Below are 20,997 nucleotides of genomic sequence, written 5' to 3'. Positions count from 1 at the left end.
GAGCCATCCCCAGTGCCCGGGCCATCTTTGCTCCAATGGAGCCTTGGCTGCGGGAGGGGAAGAGAGAGACAGAGAGGAAGGAGGGGGGGGTGGAGAAGCAAATGGGCGCTTCTCCTATGTGCCCTGGCCGGGAATCGAACCTGGGTCCCCCGCACGCCAGGCCGATGCTCTACCGCTGAGCCAACCGGCCAGGGCCTGAATATTTCTTTACTATTATCATTTCCTTGACTGTAGTGGCATGAGGGAATGGATGTGGAGCTGGGAACCATGACTGGATCACTTAAGGCATTGATCCATTCAGTTCTGACTCCAGTACTTTCTGGTAGACTATGGTCCAAGGGCAAAGCAGCGGCTGGGCAGTCAGGCAGATTTGCCTCTAGGGGATAGAGTCTGGCGAGGATGTGAGTACAGGGTCTCGATAGCAGAGAAAACAGGAGAACTGAAGAAACACAGTCGAAGCTACCAATTAATCTAGAATTTTGAAAGCTGGGCTCAGGATGAAGGGCTACAGATGAAGAATCCGAAAAAGTGGATCATGCGAGGGCCCAGGCACAGAGCAACAGGCGGGAAGTCACTGGGGTGTTGAGCTTAGATAGACTGTGTGTGTCTTTGGTTTTTTGCAGACAGCTCCACTCAGGGAGTCCATGTGGGGTTAAGGAGGTGGGGCCGAAGAGGAGGGTGGTGCCTCAGAGACCCATAGGTAGGCCAGGCTTTGGGCTGGAGTTTTTTTTTTTTTTTTTTAGTGAAAGGAAGAAAGGTAGAGACATACTCCTCCATGTACCTGACCGACTGGGATCCACCTGGCAAGCACACTAGGGGGCGGTGCTCTGCCTATCTGGGGCATTGCTCCATTGCTCAGCAACCGAGCTCTTCCTAGGCCATGGAGCCATCCTCAGTGCCTGGGGTCAGCTCACTCCAATCAAGCCATGGCTGCAGGAGGGGAAGAGAGAGAGAGACAGAAGCGAGAAGGGGAGATATGGAGAAGCAGATGGGCGCTTCTCTGGTGTATCCTAACTGGGAATTGAACCCGGGACGTGATGGGCTGACACTCTACCACTGAGCGAACTGGCCAGGGCTTGGGCTGGATTTTTTTATTTAGACATTTTTTCTAATCCTCAAATACATACTTATATTTTATAAAGATTCAGAAACTAGAGATCAGGGAAGTTAACATGCCCGAGTTCATACAGCTAGTGAAGGTTAATGTCACTTCTCTGGAGTAGTAGCTCAAAGCCCAGACATCAGACTTCATAATCACACTGTCTCCATTCAGATCTGGTGCTGCTACTGACTAATTGAGATTTGGCAAAGTTAAATTTCTCCTTCCTTCTTAAAAATGGAGATTATTGTAGTCCCTACCTGTAACAACTACCAGAATGTCTAATTAGTGAGCAGTGCAGACGCACAAAATCCCCTTGGGCCGCACCAGCTCCCAGCCTCATCAGAAGAATGCAGGTCAGGAAACCATGTGCTTGTCGTGAGGGCAGCCTGGTGTCTCTTCTTCAGGGGGTGTCGTCCTCATAGCTGGCCACAGCTGCCAGCAGGCTGGTGTTTCTAGTGTCTCTAGACCGCCAGGTGATGGTTCTTGTGCACAGGAAAGAGCCAGTGTGAACCCACCCTGGCCTAGAAGCCCGTATCACAAGGTAAACACTATTTCTGTTAGCAACCTTGTAGGCATGACTTCCAGGATCTCCATGGGGCTTTTCATCAGATATTATAAGTACAAGGTTTATCCATTGGGGTCATTATGACCATGAGCAGTGCTGCCTGCTAATGCAGCTGACACCTGCCTTCATCAGGTTTCCAGAGAAGCAGAGCCGCTAACCCAGGGTCACACTGGTCCTATTGAAGGAGAAGGGGTTTGATTAACCCTTACCCACACTGTCTCCTATGACTGTAGTGCTAGTTAGTTACAAAGATGTGCAAAGTATTCCCCAGAGTGCTTGATACACAGGAGATGCAGAAATGTCAGCTGTGTTAATTGTGGCCTTTTCTATAGCAGCACACTCCCTCTTTTTTTTTGTTTTAATTTTTTTTTACAGGGACAGAGAGAGAGTCAGAGAGAGGGATAGACAGAGACAGACAGACAGGAACAGAGAGATAAGAAGCATCAATCATTAGTTTTTCATTGCGTGTTGCAATACCTTAGTTGTTCATTGATTGCTTTCTCATATGTTCCTTGACCACGGGCCTTCAGCCAACTGAGTAACCCCTTGCTTGAGCCAGTAACCTTGGGTCCAAGCTGGTGAGCTTTGCTCAAACCAGATGAGCCCGCGCTCAAGCTGGCGACCTCAGGGTCTCGAACTTGGGTCCTCCACATCTCAGTCTGACGCTCTATCCACTGCGCCACCGCCTGGTCAGGCAAGCACACTCCCTCTTATATCCACCATGTCCCACCCGTTAGGAATTTATGATCCAGTTACCCTGTGAAGTTCCTTTCGGTTTAATTTATTACAGAGCCTCTTTTTTGTCAGTACTCCTAATTTGTAGCAGTGCTTAAAATGTGCCCTTTACCTCACTGGAGTTTGACACATTGAGGAATCTTATGATGTCAGAACGTAAAATGATGCTTTAGCTCCATTCCAGACACCTAAACGCACTTGTCAATCTCTGACATGTGAGTGCTCACAACGTGCCCTGCACTTGCTGGGTTCCTGACAGGACCAGCTCCGTTGAAGGAGCTGTGACAGCACTGTGACATTGATGTTATTTCTGTGTTAGAAAGAAGAACACTGAGGTTTACAGAGCTGAATTTACTAATCCAATATCACACAGCCATTAGAAGCAGAAACAGGCTCTGAAGCCAGGCTGTCCTGTCACAAAGCACATGACCTCAACTGCGGTGTTATGGTTCCCCTTGCTTCTTTTATATAAGAAAAAATTCTTTTGCATAATAAAAATTGTAAAATGTTTCTGTAGTTAGTGTTCTTGTAATGATACCACATGGCCTTAAAATTTTTACTACAGAGCTGTGGCTGTCTTTCCTAAATGTTACACAACATCATCCTTCTTATCTGCAATCCCTGGGGCCCCGCCCCCTCCAGAAGTGTTGAGAGATGAGGGCTGTAGTCCTCTGTGGCTTCGCCAGCCCCCGCAGCTGTGTGTGGTAGACCGTCCTGATAGATGGCTTTTTGCTGGAGTGTTCCTTATGGATGACAGTTTAGATACAGCAATGAATTTACTAAGTAACTTTAAATTTGAGAAAAATGTAGTAAAACTTTTCTGTCTTTCGGTGTGTATCAATATTTTATTGCTGCAAAACAAATTACCCACCTACGTTGTGGCTTGAAACAACACCCATTTATTAGCTCATAGTTCTGTATGTCAGACATGCTGGTGAGCAGGACAAAGCAGGGTTTTCTGCTTAGGGTCTCCTAAGGCCAAAGTCAGGGTGTGGGCTGGGCTGAGGCTTTTACCTGGAGACCCAGGAAGAATCCACTTCCAAGCACATTCGGGTTGTTGGCGGAATTCAGGCCTTCCTGGTTATAAGGATGAGGTTCCATTTCATGCTTGCTGTTAGCCGGGGTGGTTGTCAGCTGGAAGCTTCCTGCAGTTCCTTGCAATGTGGCCCCTCCACATTCAAAGGCAGCAGTGACACACTGAATCTGTCCTATGCTTTTAATTTTTCTCATTTCCTCTTGGGCCAGCAGCCTGAGAAAAGTCCCTCAAAGGGCTCAAGTTATGGGGGCTGGCCCAGTGGGATAACTTTTATATGTTAAAGTCAGCTGACTTGCGGTTTAATTACATATGCAAAATCTGTTGAGAGCATTACTTACATTAGTATGTGATAAAAATAAGAGGTGATGGGATTCTTGATGCGGGGTGGGAGGGCATCTTCTGAATTCTGCCATACAGGGCACGCGGTTTGGTTTTCTTTGCCCTCCTGGAGTTCTCTGTGCCTGGAAAGGCACATCAAGAGTTGATCTCTTTACAAAGTGTTTCCCCTGATATTACTGGTATCCACCAGGCCCCATACATAGTTATCCAAGTTTTATTGACTCTATTCCTTATGCTGTACTGTACATCCCCATGACTATGATTGTCTAACCACTAAGCTGTTCACCTGAAACCAACATAAAGTAATGTTGAAAGTGAACTGTTACTGTCTGTAATTAAAAAAGGAGTTTATCTTTTATATTAAGTCATTATTACTGTATTTAGTTTTGTCCCTTAGCTATCTTGAGGATCTGTAGTATATACTCTTTATCCCATATATGCCTTTATGTGGACAGTAACCTTATAATTGAAGCTACTTTAAGATTTTTCCCTTTGTGTTTTTTAGCAGTCTCAAGTTAAATAATTATTAAGTATGGCTTAGGTAAGTCAGAATATTTGGACATGAGTTTTCTAGAAGTGTCCAATTAAATAATTTTATGGATATGAAAAATGTATGCTGAAATACACTGAAAATATTTCTTTATATTTTGAGACTCCTTTCATAGCTGCTTGATGAACACATGGCACAGACAGACTTCTTGGGGGGAAATAATGAACTATTTAACCTTTTCATTGGATGTTATTGCAGTGAATTTGTATCATGGCTGTTGGAAATTGGGGAGATTCACAGGCCTGAAGAAGGTGTTCACTTGGGACAAGCATTATTAGAAAATGGAATTATACACCATGGTAATTATTTTATTGATTGCTTATTCTGTTTACCTATAGATTGCATGTATCTTAGGTCTATTGTTTGGTTTAGTTTATAATAATTCTCCACATTATAAGATGCTTAGGTTTTTCAGTATTTTTGACTGGCTAATACATGTAGAACCATGTTTCAGGGAATGAAGGCTTATGGTCATATATTTGCTAACTTTAAAATGAACAACTATAGTACAGGCAAGAATCAGAAATACAGGTATATGTTGTGAGATTGAGGAAGGGGTGGTGAGTTCTAGCTAGAATATTTAGAAGGTGGGATTCATGTTGAGTACTACAGAATAACTAGGACTCTGACTGGGACATTTCACCCTGAGAAATGTTCTATGGTGCTCAGGCACGGGAGTGGGGACATTCATTGTGGCGTCTTCAGGAACCGGCACTGTCTCATGTGGCAAGACAGGATAGTTCCACAGTGAATATACTGGTGCAGGGGGCAGGTGAGAAAGGTGAGCAAACACCTGATGCAGAGGATCTTCACTCCCTGCCCATAGTATCTGTGGCTGACTCTGGAGGTAATAAACTGATGGATACTTTTAAGCAAAGGAGTGATTAGACTTGGTTTTAGAACTAATAGATGCAGCGATGTGAAGCCTGAAGTAGATGGGTTAGAGACCACAGAGCTCCGTGCACTGAGGGGGGGGTGCATTGCATTTCCAGAAGTGAAAGGGTGCTGTCAGTGGACATGATGCGGGTGGCCCATGGCAGAGGTTCTGGTGAAACTAGAAAAGTGTACTTGGTAACTGGATGAGGGAGATGAGATATAAAGAGTAAAATCAGATTATTCTGAGCTTTCTATTTGGATGACAGGATGACAGAGAGAGCTAATTCAGGAGAAGGAACATGTTGGAGAGGAAATAAAGCTTTGCTGTGGATTGGATATGAGACATCAGGCGGAAGTGCCCGGCCAAGGGTGAAAACATATATATATATAAAGCTCAGGGTAGAGAGAGTGAGAGACAGATTTGAGAATCATTTCAACAGAGTTATTAGATTTTTGAGAACATCAATAAGAAACAACAAATAAAAAGAAGAAAACAGTGATAATGAGACTAAGAATAAAAACTTGAAGAATGTCTAATACAAAATGTGGGAGAGCAGAAAAAGACAGGGGATTATGAATAAATATGGACATTTAGCTATGGTATTTTGATGTTCATTTTCTTTCTAATTTAGAGTGGGTTGAAAACCAGCTAGATCTTTCCCATATTTTTCCACACTGGGCACTGCCAATGCCACGTAACACCATCTATCCAGAGAGGAATCATCTGCAATTCCTTTCTCACCCTCTAAAAAGAACATAAGATTTTTTGTTTGGAAGGTATATCAGAATGGGAGAATTTCAGTCCTAATCAACTTATCTCTATGACACCACTCTTCTCCAACAATACAATTTTGAAAAGGAAATAGTAATAGGTAAATTCTGGATTAAAATTTATTTTGAAATTTGCAAATGCAAGAACCATTTGATTGTTTAATGAGAATTTAAATCTTTTTTGAACAGTGATATTTATAAGCTGATTAACTCTTTTTCTAAGAAATATATCTTTGAGTATTCTATTAATATTGTTCTGTTCACCACAGTTTTGATTTTAGTGGCCTGTGCTATTACTGTTTTCAGGATTTGTTCAGATGTAATATCAGATTTGGCATACACAATTTTTGTCACTGGAAATAGTCTTCTTTTTGTGTTTGAAATTAATTGATTCTCCCAAACTAGGGGTAAGAAAACATATTATGTAATTTCACATTAATAATTTTATTAGATTGCAGAAATATGAGTCCCACGTGCTAGTTTCATTGGTATGTGGTTCCAGCTGCATTTCAGCAAAAATAGAATTCCTAAAATAAAGTTGAGTGAACCATCTGTTTTAAGGAAAGCAAAGCAAAAAACAGTAGAAAGTGGACTGTTGTTACTGTTACTGACATTGAAAATACTGCTGAGAACTTCAAGAATAAAACCTTGTTATATCATGAAGTCATGGATCGAAGTGCATATGCTATTTCTGTGATATACTGATAATATTCTTCTTGTCGAGAGCTACTATTTACATTATAAATTTTTACTTCGTTTGTTATACCACTGATTGCTGCAGTTGGCTTGTACAGGCTCAAGAGAGCTGGTAATTAATTTTTTAAAGTTTGCAAGGTGGTTTTTAAATACATCTATTATTAAACTTTATGTTATAGAAACATGTAAGTATATAAATTATAAACAAAGATATCTTCTTAAAACTCATGGCTTCTTAATTATTTTATTGTATTTTATTGTTAATTATGCTTTTGGTGTTACTTATATCTATTATTTCTGTGTGTCACTGCACATCTAACACTGTGTTCAGTGACTTTGTTTTAGTAGCTTGAAGTTGGCCATTGTGGGAGTGTTGGGCAAATGAGTTTGTATAATCTGTATTTTCTGGTTTTGCTCACTCTTATTTTAAAAATAGCTGCTGCTCACATGATGATGCTCTCATGTGATACAGCTAATTGCCTTTCTGCTTGGGAAGGGACTTGGTTATGCTAATGTGTGCTGGAGGAGGGGGTTTTCCTGCTGAAAAGTTTTAAAAGGAGGAGCTAGGAGGCCATTTTGGGAGAAAGACCACATTGTTATAGAGAGAGAAGGAGACCATGTTGTTCCAGGGGAGAGAGGCTATGTGGTGGGAGGAGAGGAGGCAGCCAAAATGGAGGCAAACAGAGGTGGGAACCTTTGATTCTAGGAAAAAACTGGAAAGAATGGGTTTTGGTGCCCGTATGTTTGTTTTCACACATTGGCCTGTATGAGTCTAGAATAAAGGAAAATGACCCACCAGTTCTTGGCTCTGTTGTTTCATTATCATATGTCAAGATCAAATGTTAACCTGCATGTGAATGACCGTGATAGCGGCAGCAGCCCCTGGTGTTACAGGGAGTATTTACACCATGGAAATTTGGCGAATGCAGCAAATCATAGGTCTACCTATCAGAGAGCCAGTTGTTTGGCATTTACCAGTGCACTTTGGTAATATCTTATAGTTGTTCACAAGATGGGAATAAGCAACCTTTCTCACAGGATGGCCTGAACTCTCATCAGTTAGTAAACCCTTTTGCAATGATCAAGAGGTTGAGGGAGTGGATTTGAATGTAGAGTTATTCCCTGTTTTTCCAAGGCAACAGCTAAGAGTTGTAGGTTAAGGTTCATTCTCAGAGTCACAGGAGTTTGCCTGGTGGCTTAGCATTCCATTTGAATAGGTTAAACCACCTCTTGTTTTGTTGTGGCAAGAGGCATCTGGGCCCAGCATTTCCTTGAATTTTGGAATATCAAGACATTAATTTATTTAAGTGAATCTTTTTTTGTTTGGGGTTTTTTTACAGAGAGAAAGAGAGGCAGAGAGAGGGATAGATAGGGACAGACAGACTGGAATGGAGAGAGATGAGAAGCATCAATCATCAGTTTTTTGTTGCAACACCTTAGTTGTTCATTGATTGCTTTCTCATATGTGCCTTGACCGTGGGCCTTCAACAGACAGAGTAACCCCTTGCTCAAGCCAGCGACGTTGGGTCCAAGCTGGTAAGCTTTGCTCAAACCAGATGAGCCTGTGCTCAAGCTGGCGACCTCGGGGTCTTGAACTTGGGTCCTCTGCATCCCAGTCTGATGCTCTATCCACTGCGCCACCGCCTGGTCAGGCTATTTAAGTGAATCTTAAGGGATAAAAATGGGAATAGGTAGATTATATAGGAGAAATAAATAATGTTGAAAGATGTCTAGGGTTTAAAAATATTTCTCTTGTTTTTATTTATTTTTTTAGCACTTTTAAAAAACTTTGGAGCATCATCTGGAAAAATGATGTCAAAAGTCTATGTTATCTATCTTTTTTGGGGTGTAGCAATCCTGTTTCTGTTTTATGGCTACAAGCCATCCACAGGTTTGGATAGGTAGGGGTAAAATAGCTGAAACTTCGTGTGCCTGTGTGTGTGTTTTACAAGTCTTTTGGGGTTTTTTTTCCTAGATTCACCAAATGTAGTTCATAAAATTTAATTCTGACAGCTTTTCTCCCCCGTCAACATTGTTAGCGAAATGTAAAGGTCAGAGTCTTCTATCTAATGTGAAAATAGAGCCCACCACGCTAAATTGTCTCTTCTGCGAAAGTTGCATTCCCTGTAAAGAAAACATTTACATATAAACTCTTTGAGCTTTTTCCTTTCTAAAGAGTCAGTTGTTTTTTTTTTAAAAAATTGACTTTCTGTAAAATGACTTCTGGAGAAAAGAAAATTTTGGAGGAAGTTTAATAGTCTTTATGAATATGAAAATCTTATCCTGAGAATGCAAGTGAAGGATGGCTCTCATTTTGCACTAAAAAAAAACAAAATAAGTGACATGAAAGAAAACATTTCTCAGTGTAAGAAAACTTATAATTTTGGAATCAGTTATGTATTGAAATTATGTAATCTGCCCTGGAGAACTAAACAGTATAAATGGTCAAGATTGGTGTATGTGTGGTCTTGGCTTGATCACTGTGGGATAAAACAGATAAATATTAAAATTCACTTCCAGGGCTGAAACTCAAACCCTAACTCACTAATTGGAATATCTGCTCTTTGAAGGGCACTTCTTGCTTGATTTTGTGGCATTCTAAAGAAATAGAAAAATACACTCCCTGGCCGGAGAGAGCATCCTCCTGATGCACAGAGGTCGCCTGTTTGATCCCTGGTCAGGGCACACACCGGAACAGACTGATGTTTCTGTCTCTCTCTTTCTCCCTTCCTCTCTCTAAAATCAATAAATACATTTAAAAAAGAAATAAAAACCACAAACTCGTATATTCCTATAAATACAAATACACTGCACCCTAGTACATGTAATATGCTAGCTAAATGTTGCTAACCTCAATTTAAGTATAAGTCACTCTATGGAAATAGTAAATATGTTATGTAACCAAATCTTATTATGAATCTTACTGTCTACTGGATTTGCATTACTGTGTTAGGATAATAGAAGCTCTTGGTAAAACTGAAGTTTTAGTATCTGGGAATATGTATTTCATAAAAATACTTTTCTTTTTTTTAGCTGCCACTTTTTAGATTGTCAGTATTTTAATATATTGGTTTATTTTTCTTAGTTACTGATAAACATCAATTCAAACCAGAGCAGATGCTATATAGATTTCGCTATGATGATGGAACATTTTATCCAAGAAATGAAATGCAGGATGTGATTTCAAAGGTAAACATCTTCTATAATCTTTTATCAATAGCAGGATTCATGTCATACTTTAACAAGATTAAATGCTAAGATTAAATATTAAGAGACTTAAAATATTCTTCTGGTAGAGAAAATTTTTAAATGATATGTATAAGCAAACTGCTCAATTTATTTTTGCTATTTTAAAACTTCTAATAAATTATTTTTTTCATTCTCTTACCTAGTTCTACATGGAAGTAATGCAGTTGCATTATTTAGAAGGTTACATCCATTGAAAGCTATTTCACATTCAGCAATAAGTGGTCATGATATGTGAATAAATAAAAACAATACAAATATATAAAATTAATGTAATATTATTTTTCTTTGTATACTTGACAAAATTTATATTGACATACAATGAACCGATAGTATGATATATTGCTGCATAAGTAGATTTATTTTCTGTTTATATCTTGATATTTTTAAGAAAAATAATTTTAAACGCCCTTTGTATATGTATATGACAAATTCATATGACAATTTAGTGCTGTTCTTAATGACTTAAGTCACAGTGTTTTTATGATTTATAACATTTATATTATAATGTAACATTCAAGTAAGTTTTATATAGATTGAGATTGTGTAATGATTCCAGAAAGTCAACAGTGAATAAATACATTTATTACAAAATGTCATTGGTATGTCCTTTGAGTGATCTTACTTGCTTTTGACATATCTTTATTTTACAATAGGGTGTAAGATTATATTGCCGTCTTCATAGTTTATTTACTCCAGTGATAAGGTGAGTCTGGTTTCTAAATTCTGGACAACTTATATGGAAATATTTATACTGGATATTAGTTAAATATTATCCAGCTGAAATTCATTAGTTTATTTTTTTCTAAAAGTGGAAATTTTACTTTTAAAGATTATTTTAAGTAATAAGTTTATCTTAAAATATTTCTAATTTTTCTGAGACTCTAAGTATGTAGATTCTTCCTGTCTTTTTATTGAGTTCTAAAATTATTTGCATTAACTCATGGTAAATTATAGACTTGCTAATGAAATCTATATTTACTTAAAATTTAATAAATAATAGTTGACTGGGAGAAGACTTGAAGATATTGTTTACCGTAAATATTTACCATTATGATTATGTACATATTAATTTTTAAATGTAATTGTGTAATTCAATCTTGGATGTGTATTTTATTTGGCAGTATTTCCTTCTAATGATCTTTTATTAAAAAAAATTTTATATTTGAAAATTTAGAATCACTTTTGTGTTAATAAGTATAATTTAATAATTTTATTCTCTACTATGTTTTTCCTTTTGAAGAGATATGCCTTTTATTTTTTAAGAGGAATTGGGATTAATTTTTAATTTAACTCTTTCAAAAGAAATCCAAAAACTTTGAGGTTTGTATTATAATTAAAAATAGAGGAACCCATCCAGCAGTAGCATTGTACTTTGTAATATATACTGAGGTACAAACTGACAGCACATAATGTAATCTTAAATTGATTTCAAATGCCCAGATGTCATTCAGACTTTACTGACTTAAAACAATTTTCCACAAAAAAATATGGATGTACTATATCTAAAATGAATAAAGAGGCTTTTCAGTTGTGGCTATAGAATCCAAATGTTTACTGTGCAGTGTTTCTAGTTTTCATTCTGATTTCCAGTTCCAAGGAAACGCAGTGCTCAATTAAAAATAAAAGCATTTCAGACAATGCGAAGTGTATTGGATTGCTCACTAACATTTCAGAGAATAGACTGCAGGGTGTGGAGGAGAAAACAGGGGCTCAGCCATTACTCCTGAAAGTGCCCTGTCCACTTTCTCAGGCAGGCTTCACAAAGTAAGAAGAGGAAAAAGAACTAATATTTGTTGATTCTCTGGCACAGACCCTGCAAATATGTTGCATAATTTCATACTAAAAGATGTTTGCTTAACATCAATAGCAAGCGCGTACTTATTTTTTTCTGCTAAACTAATAGCAAACAATAATTGTTAAATTTTTCATGTCACTAGTGTAGACGTAGAGTTTGTATGTGAGAAAAGGTGTTTTGAAAATACTTTTTAGCTATATGGCATTTTTTCCCCGTCTTTTTTCTTTTTGGAACACAACAACCCTGTGATATGCCTTTTTCCGAGGGGAATTCCAACTTAGTTTACATATGATTGTAAAGCCTATGATTTTTCCTGGTTTTTATTAATAAAATGAAAAAAATTAATAGAGATGTAAAAAGTAATCCCAATTGACATTATAAGACATTTATGCAGAGAGAAAGTGAGACACTGCTGAGTCATGAACAGACAATGTTTTAACAAAGAAATTCAAAAGAACTTAAATCTATATGGGATTTCTTATCGAGAAAGTTACATTTGGTAAGAGCTGATAAGGAGGAATTGTTCTTTGGCTAGAAATGACAATTGTGTGTGAGGCATCAAGGGAAAATTCATGGGAAAAAAGCCACATAAAATAGATGGAATGTATGATAGTCATGCTTTTAATATGTAAGAACTCAGCTTATGAAAAGAAAAATTACTTGGCTGACGTACCCACAGACCCACATGTGGTCTGTAATAGATTTACCTCTCCCCTCCTAATAATACTTATGAGAACCAAGAAGAAATGGGTGATGAGGTGTCAACAAGGAGATAGATCTAAAAAGATTTTTAAAATCTGCTGTCAATTACTGGCTAACCTAGTGCATTTATTATTGACATCTCAGAAATTTCAACCTTATTTCAGGGAGCTCTTTATGAATGTGGATAAAGTGATGTAAATATTAATATAAATCCCTGACAGAGGCTAGAGACCTCTGAATAGAGCTAGTAATTATTCATCACTTCAAGTTGTTTACAGTTTGGATTTCTTGACATTTTGAAAAGACTGTCGCTTTCTCAATCCCTTTTGATCCAGGTGTGCAAACTCAGTGAATTACAGATTGCCTTTGGGGCCTCATTCTGATGATGAGCACCTTATTGGTATCTAACTAACCTTTGACTAGTTTCTCAGACCTGGGAAGTCTACTGAAAGGAGTCTGATGTGGAGACAGTTGATTACTTTGGTTCCCTGGGGAGGTAGTGTCACTACAACAAAATGCATGACATGGGCCTGACCTGTGGTGGCGCAGTGGATAAAGTGTCGACCTGGAAATACTGAGGTCGCTGGTTCGAAACCCTGGGCTTGCCTGGTCAAGGCACATATGGGAGTTGATGCTTCCAGCTCCTCCCCCCTTCTCTCTCTCTGTCTCTCTCTCTCCTCTCTCTAAAAAAAAAAAAAAAAAAAAAAAAAAATGCATGACACAGTTCTCAGTGTGTTTCCCATAGAACAGGGTTACGGTCTTCCCCTGCAGCTGAGCCAAACCAACCCTCCTTCAGAGCAAGTCCAGCCTTTCTGGAGAAGTCAGGAGTGGGAAATAAACGGATTGCTTTCTTCTTCACATTTTGAGATGTTTTTTAGACCTCATCTTGATTTAAAGGGAAAAAATTCTATTTTATTATTCTTTTATTAATGAGATATTATATTTGTAGCTAAGCTATTAGTGGCAATATAGCAGCAGTAATCAGTATGGTTATAAGAAAATGTGAAAGAAGAAATGTTCTGTGTTGGTATTATTGTGGATTTCTTCTATTGGTGTAAGCTAATGAAGGAGTTTTCAGGTGTTGTACAGACCTTGTTAATCTCTCTTATTTATACACAACGTGGACAGTCAGTTTAGATTATGTTCAGTAAATGTTCCTGTTTACATACTAAATGAAATGTTTCCCTGTGCTCAGTTATCTCTTTTCTTAATGATTTTTGGTGTCTTTTTTTCTTTGTAGGGATAAAGATTACCACTTAAGGACCTACAAATCTGTAGTCATGGCCAACAAATTGATAGACTGGTTAATTGCACAGGTAAATAGACAGATAGAAGTTGCTGAGTTACATTCACTGTTGATGTAAATTTGAGCATGTGATTTAGGTAATTTTAAAAAATCCCCACCCACAGATGAGGCACAATAAAATAACTTGACCCTTCATACAGCTAATTTGAAGGAGAGTTAGGATTTGAAACTGGACAATCTATTTGACTTCAGAGTCTTCAAGCTTAATTTTTGTGCTATGTTGTCTTTCAAGAAGATGTTTCATTTTTTAAATTATCAGATGAGATACTTAGATCAAAGAATGGAGTATAATTTGAATATCGTTGAAAAAAGCAGTGGACATATACTAATATTTTTTCATGTTTTGTCCACTAATTTTAGTTTTAAAATACCTGTTTCTTAGTCTTACCAAGTTATTCTAATTGTCCTATGCCTTTTTCTCTGTTAGAAAATAATTGTGCTTTGATACTATGAGCTTTAATAAACATCTTCATATATTTTAAATAAAAAAGTACAAAATTTGTTGTAATTTTTATTCTATTTCCTAAAATGTGGAAGCTGGGAAATGGTATTTGCCAATCAAGCAATCTTGCCCCTCATAATAGATACTCAAATATAAATTTATTTAAATGTTTTATCATATTAGGTCAACTACTAAATGATCAAATATTTTCTATTAATTGAAGAAAAGACTAAGAAAAGTGATATCCACTTTGACAAAACATACTATTTTGGAGAAGGGGATATTGAATATTTGAAATATTGTCGGTTTGTTTGGGTTCTTGAGTCAATTTCATAAGCAGTTTTACTTTTTTGTTATTAAACAAAGTGGCCTACTTCCTGATACAAGTGGATAATAACATTTGATACTTAACCATAAAAATATTTATTTTTGTTTCAAATATTAATTCACATTTGATTCATGTGTACACAGACATTTTGAGATTTTTATTAATATTAATTTCTAGACTGTTCAAGACCACCTAATTTTGTATTTTATAACACTTAAATTTATTCTATTTAGAAGTTAAAATTCTTAAGTTAAATCAACAGTTACCTTTAGATAAAACTCTCATTCATAAACACAATGGGTTTACTAGTGTCAGAGCCTTTTCTAACACTGTGGTCAGCGTCTGTGATTGAAATTGGTTCTGGCCTGACGGGGAGTTGGCGCCATGGATAGAGCGTCAGACTGGGACGCAGAGGACTCAGGATTGAAACCTCAAAGTCACCGCCTTGAGCATGGGCTCATCTGGTTTGAGCACAGCTCACAGGCTTGAGCCCAAGGTTGCTGGCTTGAGCAAGGGGCACTGGATCAGCTGGAGTCCCCCTGGTCAAGGTGAGAAAGCAATCAATGAACAACTAAGGTACCACAACGAAGAATTAATTGATACTTCTCATCTCTCTCCCTTCCTGTCTGTCTGTCCCTATCTGTCCCTCTCTCTGACTCTCTCTGTCTCTCCCACAAGAAAAAAAATTTTTTACATGCATTATGATAAAAGTGATTTTCCCTTTTTTTTTTTTTTTTTTTTTGTATTTTTCCGAAACTGGAAACAGGGAGGCAGTCAGACAGACTCCCGCATGCGCCTGACCAGGATCCACCCAGCACGCCCACCAGGGGGCGATGCTCTGCCCATCTGGGGCGTCGCTCTGTTGCAACCAGAGCCACTCTAGTGCCTGAGGCAGAGGCCACAGAGCCATCCTCAGCGCCCGGGCCAGCTTTGTTCTGATGGAGCCCTGGCTGCGGGAGGGGAAGAGAGAGACAGAGAGGAAGGAGAGGGGCAGGGGTGGAGAAGCAGATGGGTGCTTCTCCTGTGTGCCGTGGCCGAGAATCGAACCTGGGACTCCTGCATGCCAGGCCGACGCTCTACCACTGAGCCAACCAGCCAGGGCCTGAAGAACATATTTTTGAAGTAAAAGCTGGTGTTGAATAAATATTTAAACCTCTGACTCAGGAAGTCAGTTATCATCATTTTTTTATTCTTTTGGCATTTTTACTTTCCAAGTATGAGCATTAAGAGAATTACTCAAATCCTGGACCAATTGCAAGTGTTTTTCTAAAGTGTTTGTTAGCGGTATGTTATGAATGATAAAGTCTGTAGAAATTAAATGCAATATAGATCACAATGGACTGGGACTCTGCAACCTGGTGTCTGATGACAGCTCTGTTGATAAGTAGTTATGCAAACTTGAACAAGGCATTTATTCTCCCTGAATGTTATTTTCACAACTGTTTGCTACTTACTGTATTAACTATTCCTGTCTTTTCTTCTCTATAATATAAGTTTTATAATTCTGATACTGTAAAGCTTATCCAAATGCAAGCATCAGACATAACTCTTATTGCTTAGCTTGAAATTAGGAAAACATGGGCTGGCTTTGATGAAGACATACTAGATTAGAGTGTTGATGTAGAAACTGAATGGACAAAGAAGAGAAGATAGATTATGTAGAGTACCTGAGTGCTGAAAGGACTAGGAAAAAATGAAATAATATGTGGAAGGCACTTTTTAAACTCTAAAACATACAACTCTAAGGTTGTACACACACACACACACACATACACGTAAATATTCATATATATGAATTCATACCTACAGAAATAAAGTAGGTGCCATGACAAGAAGTTGCATTGAGCTTTTTTTTTAGAGTTTAGTTATCTAATCTGATTATTTTTTCAGCAAGACGATGAGAGAGAAACTTGAATTTGCTGATTTAGCCAAAAAATTTACCCTACGGGTCTTACTAGTCACCCTAGATTAGTAGGGTTCATTAAGAGGTTTCAAAGAGCAAGGCCATTTGGTGGAAGGGAAGTAATAGCTGAGATCATGCATAATGATGTACTTAGCTTTATTTAGTATGATTTTAATATTTAGGATATTTTGTTGATGGGATAAAAGGTTAAAGAAATAAGAGAAGGGAATCATTCTTGGTAGCAATACATTTTAATCATGTTTTTATATTTAATAAAATATGGTTTTTCTCAAGAAATATTAAATCTTTGTTTTTATTTAATGTCAAAAGGAGGTGTTTTCATAATCAGGTGAATGTTTTATATATTGTGGGCTTAGAAAATCAATGTAGACCATAATACAGGGTGGGGCAAAAGTAGGTTTATAATTGTGAGTAGGAAAAACACATTTTATTCATGTTTTATTATTTATTAATTATTGCATTATTTTCCATACGAACTACTGTAAACCTACTTTTTCCTTGCCCTGCATATGATTGACTTTGTCTGCTTAGTGCTGGGAACATCAACTACAGTAAAGATGGAAGACTCCAGTTGCATATTAACCTGTACCGTGCTTTCTTTCAATGGTTCACAGGGGGATTGCCGCACCAGAGAAGAGGCAATGATATTTGGCATCGGACTCTGTGACAATGGATTTATGCACCATGGTAGGAATTAGGAATTTTTATTTTGAAAGCTTACAGATGTATTTTACTGTTTGTTTTTGTTAGGACACCGAGAATACCTCAGTGTTCCAGTGAAGTCATTTAGAGGTGGACCAGCAAGACTGTCGGGCCTTGCCAGGTGTCCATGTTGGGTCACCACATCTGCATTATCTCCCAATTTCTGGCACTAGTCTTCTATTTTTCTAGGCTGTAGCTGATTCCAGAAGAGTAAGGACATGAGTTTTGAAGTTTTTATTTTTTTCAAGAAAGCTCATATACATCTTTGAAACTATTTCAGATCAGATTCATGTTTTGGTTTTTTTTTCAATGCTAGAATATAATAAAATAATTAAATGAAAGTATATATGGTTAAATATTTATTGTTCTTTTTATAAAATTACGTTCAAACTTATCTCAGAGAACAATATTATACATTTTTGGAAGAAATTTGGTTTTTTTGGCTACTAATTTGAGATAGATTTTCTTTCTTGTTTGATGACTTCATTTCACATAAATTTATAAAAAAAATACTGAGACTTAATTTCCTTCTCTATTTATACCATTTTAGAAATTATTGTAACTATATACATGCTTATAGACATGTAATCAATAGCATTTGTCAAATATTTATTAATATATTATATATGCTTATAGACATTATTTAATAGCACCTGTCAAATATTTGATACCTATATGTAAGTTGCTTTCAGATGCTTGTTACATTCTTATGAAGAAAAAAGTACACAGCGGTAGAGCGTCGGCCTAGCGTGCGGAGGACCCGGGTTTGATTCCCGGCCAGGGCACACAAGAGAGGCGCCCATTTGCCTCTCCACCCCTCCGCCGCGCTTTCCTCTCTGTCTCTCTCTTCCCCTCCAGCAGCCAAGGCTCCATTGGAGCAAAGATGGCCCGGGCGCTGGGGATGGCTCTGTGGCCTCTGCCTCAGGCGCTGGAGTGGCTCTGGTCGCAACATGGCAACGCCCAGGATGGGCAGAGCATCGCCCCCTGGTGGGCAGAGCTTCACCCCTGGTGGGTGTGCCGGGTGGATCCCGGTCGGGCGCATGCGGGAGTCTGTCTGACTGTCTCTCCCTGTTTCCAGCTTAAGAAAAATGAAAAAAAAAAAAAAAAGAAAAAAGTACAGCAAAGGTTACAGTAATTTGAAGACATCCTTGGTTATTATATATTCCTTTGGGAATTCCATTACATTCCACTATCTCTAGAGTACAGTGTCCATTGTGATATAGAAATATTGATCCTTGAGGAGCGAACCATTGAATGGAAGAAATGACATCATGATAGGGAATTTATTTATTTTTTATTTTTTATTTTTTTGTATTTTTCTGAAGCTGGAAACGGGGAGAGACAGTCAGACAGACTCCCGCATGCGCCTGACCGGGATCCACCCAGCACGTCCACCAGGGGGCGACACTCTGCCCACCAGGGGGCGATGCTCTGCCCCTCCGGGGCGTCGCTCTGCCGCGACCAGAGCCACTCTAGTGCCTGGGGCAGAGGCCAAGGAGCCATCCCTAGCGCCCGGGCCATCCCCGTTCCAATGGAGCCTCGGCTGCGGGAGGGGAAGAGAGAGACAGAGAGGAAGGGGGGGGGTGGAGAAGCAAATGGGCGCCTCTCCTATGTGCCCTGGCCGGGAATCAAACCCGGGTCCCCCGCACGCCAGGCCGACGCTCTACCGCTGAGCCAACTGGCCAGGGCCATGATAGGGAATTTAAACTATAATATCAAGCTGAAAACAAGCAGTAATAAGCAGCAATTTGATCTCAACACTTATTTTTAAATGTTGAGTTATAACAAATATTTTTCCTACAAAAGTCTGTCAGTAAAGTACAATCAGTTCAACTAGTCCTGGCCTTCCTGATGTCTTATCACTCCTTTAGACAGACGATTTTGGGGGGGAGGAAGGAGTACCATGTGAGTTTTGAGACAAAATTGCTCATGTCATGTAGACAAGACCTAACTCAATCTCACATACAGTCTCATTTCTGTTGTCCGCTATGACTTTGTGGTTGATAGCTTCATTTGTTAACTCACATTGACAGACAGTCTTTACTCAAAGATCAATACATACAGCTATCTGGTCAATAATTATTATTTGGAACTCTATAAAAATAACAAAATAAATAGCTATCTTTAATTGCTTACTGTATGTCAAAATATTTACATTTATTACCTCATTTTAATTTTGTACAACACTATGAAAAATGTTTTATGGCCCATATTTCACAGATGAGGAAACTGAAATTCAAACTGTTTAGGTAACTTTCCCAATGTTACACCCAGAATCAATGCCAGACCTGGAATTTAAACACAGGTCTGTTTCATCATAAAGCCTTATATTTCTACTGTGGGGCAGGACCTGCCTGCCTCCTCTTTAGCTCCCTGGCTCAATGAATCACCCTGTTTCTACAAAGTACTTAGGAAAGATAAATGGAAATAGAAAAGATTTCTTTTTTTAACACATTTTGACAGCTGCCAGGATCTTGCTGAATACAAATATCTTCTATTGGTATTAAGCCTAATTTTTTAAAGGCCTATAAAACATAAACCTTGTATCACTAGGGCATGCCAGGAATCTTAGGGGTTTGGGGGGAAATATTAATGTTCCGATGAAAGGGGAAAAAAAACTGACCTTTGAAGAAATAAGGTTATGTGAGACTGATGCTTTTAAACAGAGAAGAGCTAGGAATTAATGGAAACTAAAATCACATTTCTCCCAGGAGACATAGTTTTGGTTTCAAGTGTTAGAACAAAGTGACCATGTTGGCATTTGCTCACACACAGAAAGACAACACTTTTAATCCATTTGAATTTCCCATTATTGTGCAAGATATTAAAAACAGACTTAAAATTTTTACTACAAATTCAAAACATTATAGTTTCCTATGTTTTGGATTGCATACATTTTTTTATTCAATATTTTTTTTTACTTAAATTAAGGTTTTAATCTGGAAAGTTAAGATGTGGTTAAGTATAAAAAAGTTAACATTGAAAAAAATACACCTTATATTAAAAATTCAAATCTTTTAGGTAAGAGTAACTTAAAGAAAACATTGGCTGGAAATTATAGAAATAAACAGAAAATTATCTTATGAATTTTAGAGAAGGTAACTTGTCCTAGAAGTATAGAATTGAGGCCATGGTACTGGTATTACTTTACTGAATGTCTATCAGTTTGTTAAAAAGTTTGAGTTTTGAATTAATTGAAACAATTTGAATCTCTTTCTGTTTCCTTAGTCCTTGAAAAAAGTGAATTCAAAGATGAACCTCTACTCTTCCGGTTTTTTGCTGATGAAGAAATGGAAGGATCCAATATAAAACATCGACTTATGAAGCATGATTTAAAAGTCGTGGAAAATGTTATAGCTAAATCACTATTGGTAAGTTATTACCGTGTTATAGGTTTGCTTCTTGATTTTATTTTGGCAGGAGATTGCATAAACATGTTTGATGGAATGCATATTATTTCTTACTCTTTGATTTGCAGACATTTTTCCTGCTTGCTTTATTAATAATTGTTAATATTTTGCATTTCAGATTAAATCCAATGAAGGCAGCTATGGTTTTGGGTTAGAAGACAAAAATAAAGTTCCAATAATTAAGTTGGTAGAAAAGGGGTCTAATGCTGAGGTAATGTAAATTAGCATTTTTATTTAAATTTGTTGCTCATAACATATAAATATAAAATTTCTAAACTAATTAAAATCAGCCTTTAAGTACCTTTATTGAAAATAACGTTTCTGAATAATCTAATTCTGAGGTTCTACCAAATACTTTTGGGAAGTGTGAGAGGAGTCCATGTCTGGGTACTCAGGTGTAGTTGGAGGGGCAGTATTCAAGGAATCAATAGCTGTGAACTTCTTACCTCCTGGGAGACCAGATGGCTCA

General features: G+C 37.9%; 1 protein-coding gene across 1 annotated transcript in view; it reads left to right on the top strand.

Annotated features, from left to right (window-relative positions):
• The window catches only part of PREX2 (phosphatidylinositol-3,4,5-trisphosphate dependent Rac exchange factor 2), a 269,082-nt gene that overhangs the window by 113,353 nt on the left and 134,732 nt on the right, over positions 1-20,997 (top strand). Inside the window, exons 12-18 of the mRNA XM_066378926.1 lie at positions 4,526-4,626; positions 9,756-9,859; positions 10,573-10,622; positions 13,657-13,732; positions 17,031-17,103; positions 20,347-20,489; positions 20,647-20,739. Of these exons, the coding sequence (XP_066235023.1) occupies positions 4,526-4,626; positions 9,756-9,859; positions 10,573-10,622; positions 13,657-13,732; positions 17,031-17,103; positions 20,347-20,489; positions 20,647-20,739 (640 nt within the window). The remainder of the gene's footprint in view (positions 1-4,525; positions 4,627-9,755; positions 9,860-10,572; positions 10,623-13,656; positions 13,733-17,030; positions 17,104-20,346; positions 20,490-20,646; positions 20,740-20,997) is intronic.

This window comes from Saccopteryx leptura, chromosome 3 (genome assembly GCF_036850995.1).
Source record: "Saccopteryx leptura isolate mSacLep1 chromosome 3, mSacLep1_pri_phased_curated, whole genome shotgun sequence".
Taxonomy (NCBI): domain Eukaryota; kingdom Metazoa; phylum Chordata; class Mammalia; order Chiroptera; family Emballonuridae; genus Saccopteryx; species Saccopteryx leptura.
Note: the sequence above shows the minus strand (reverse complement) of the source record. Positions and strands in the feature narration are given on the sequence as shown.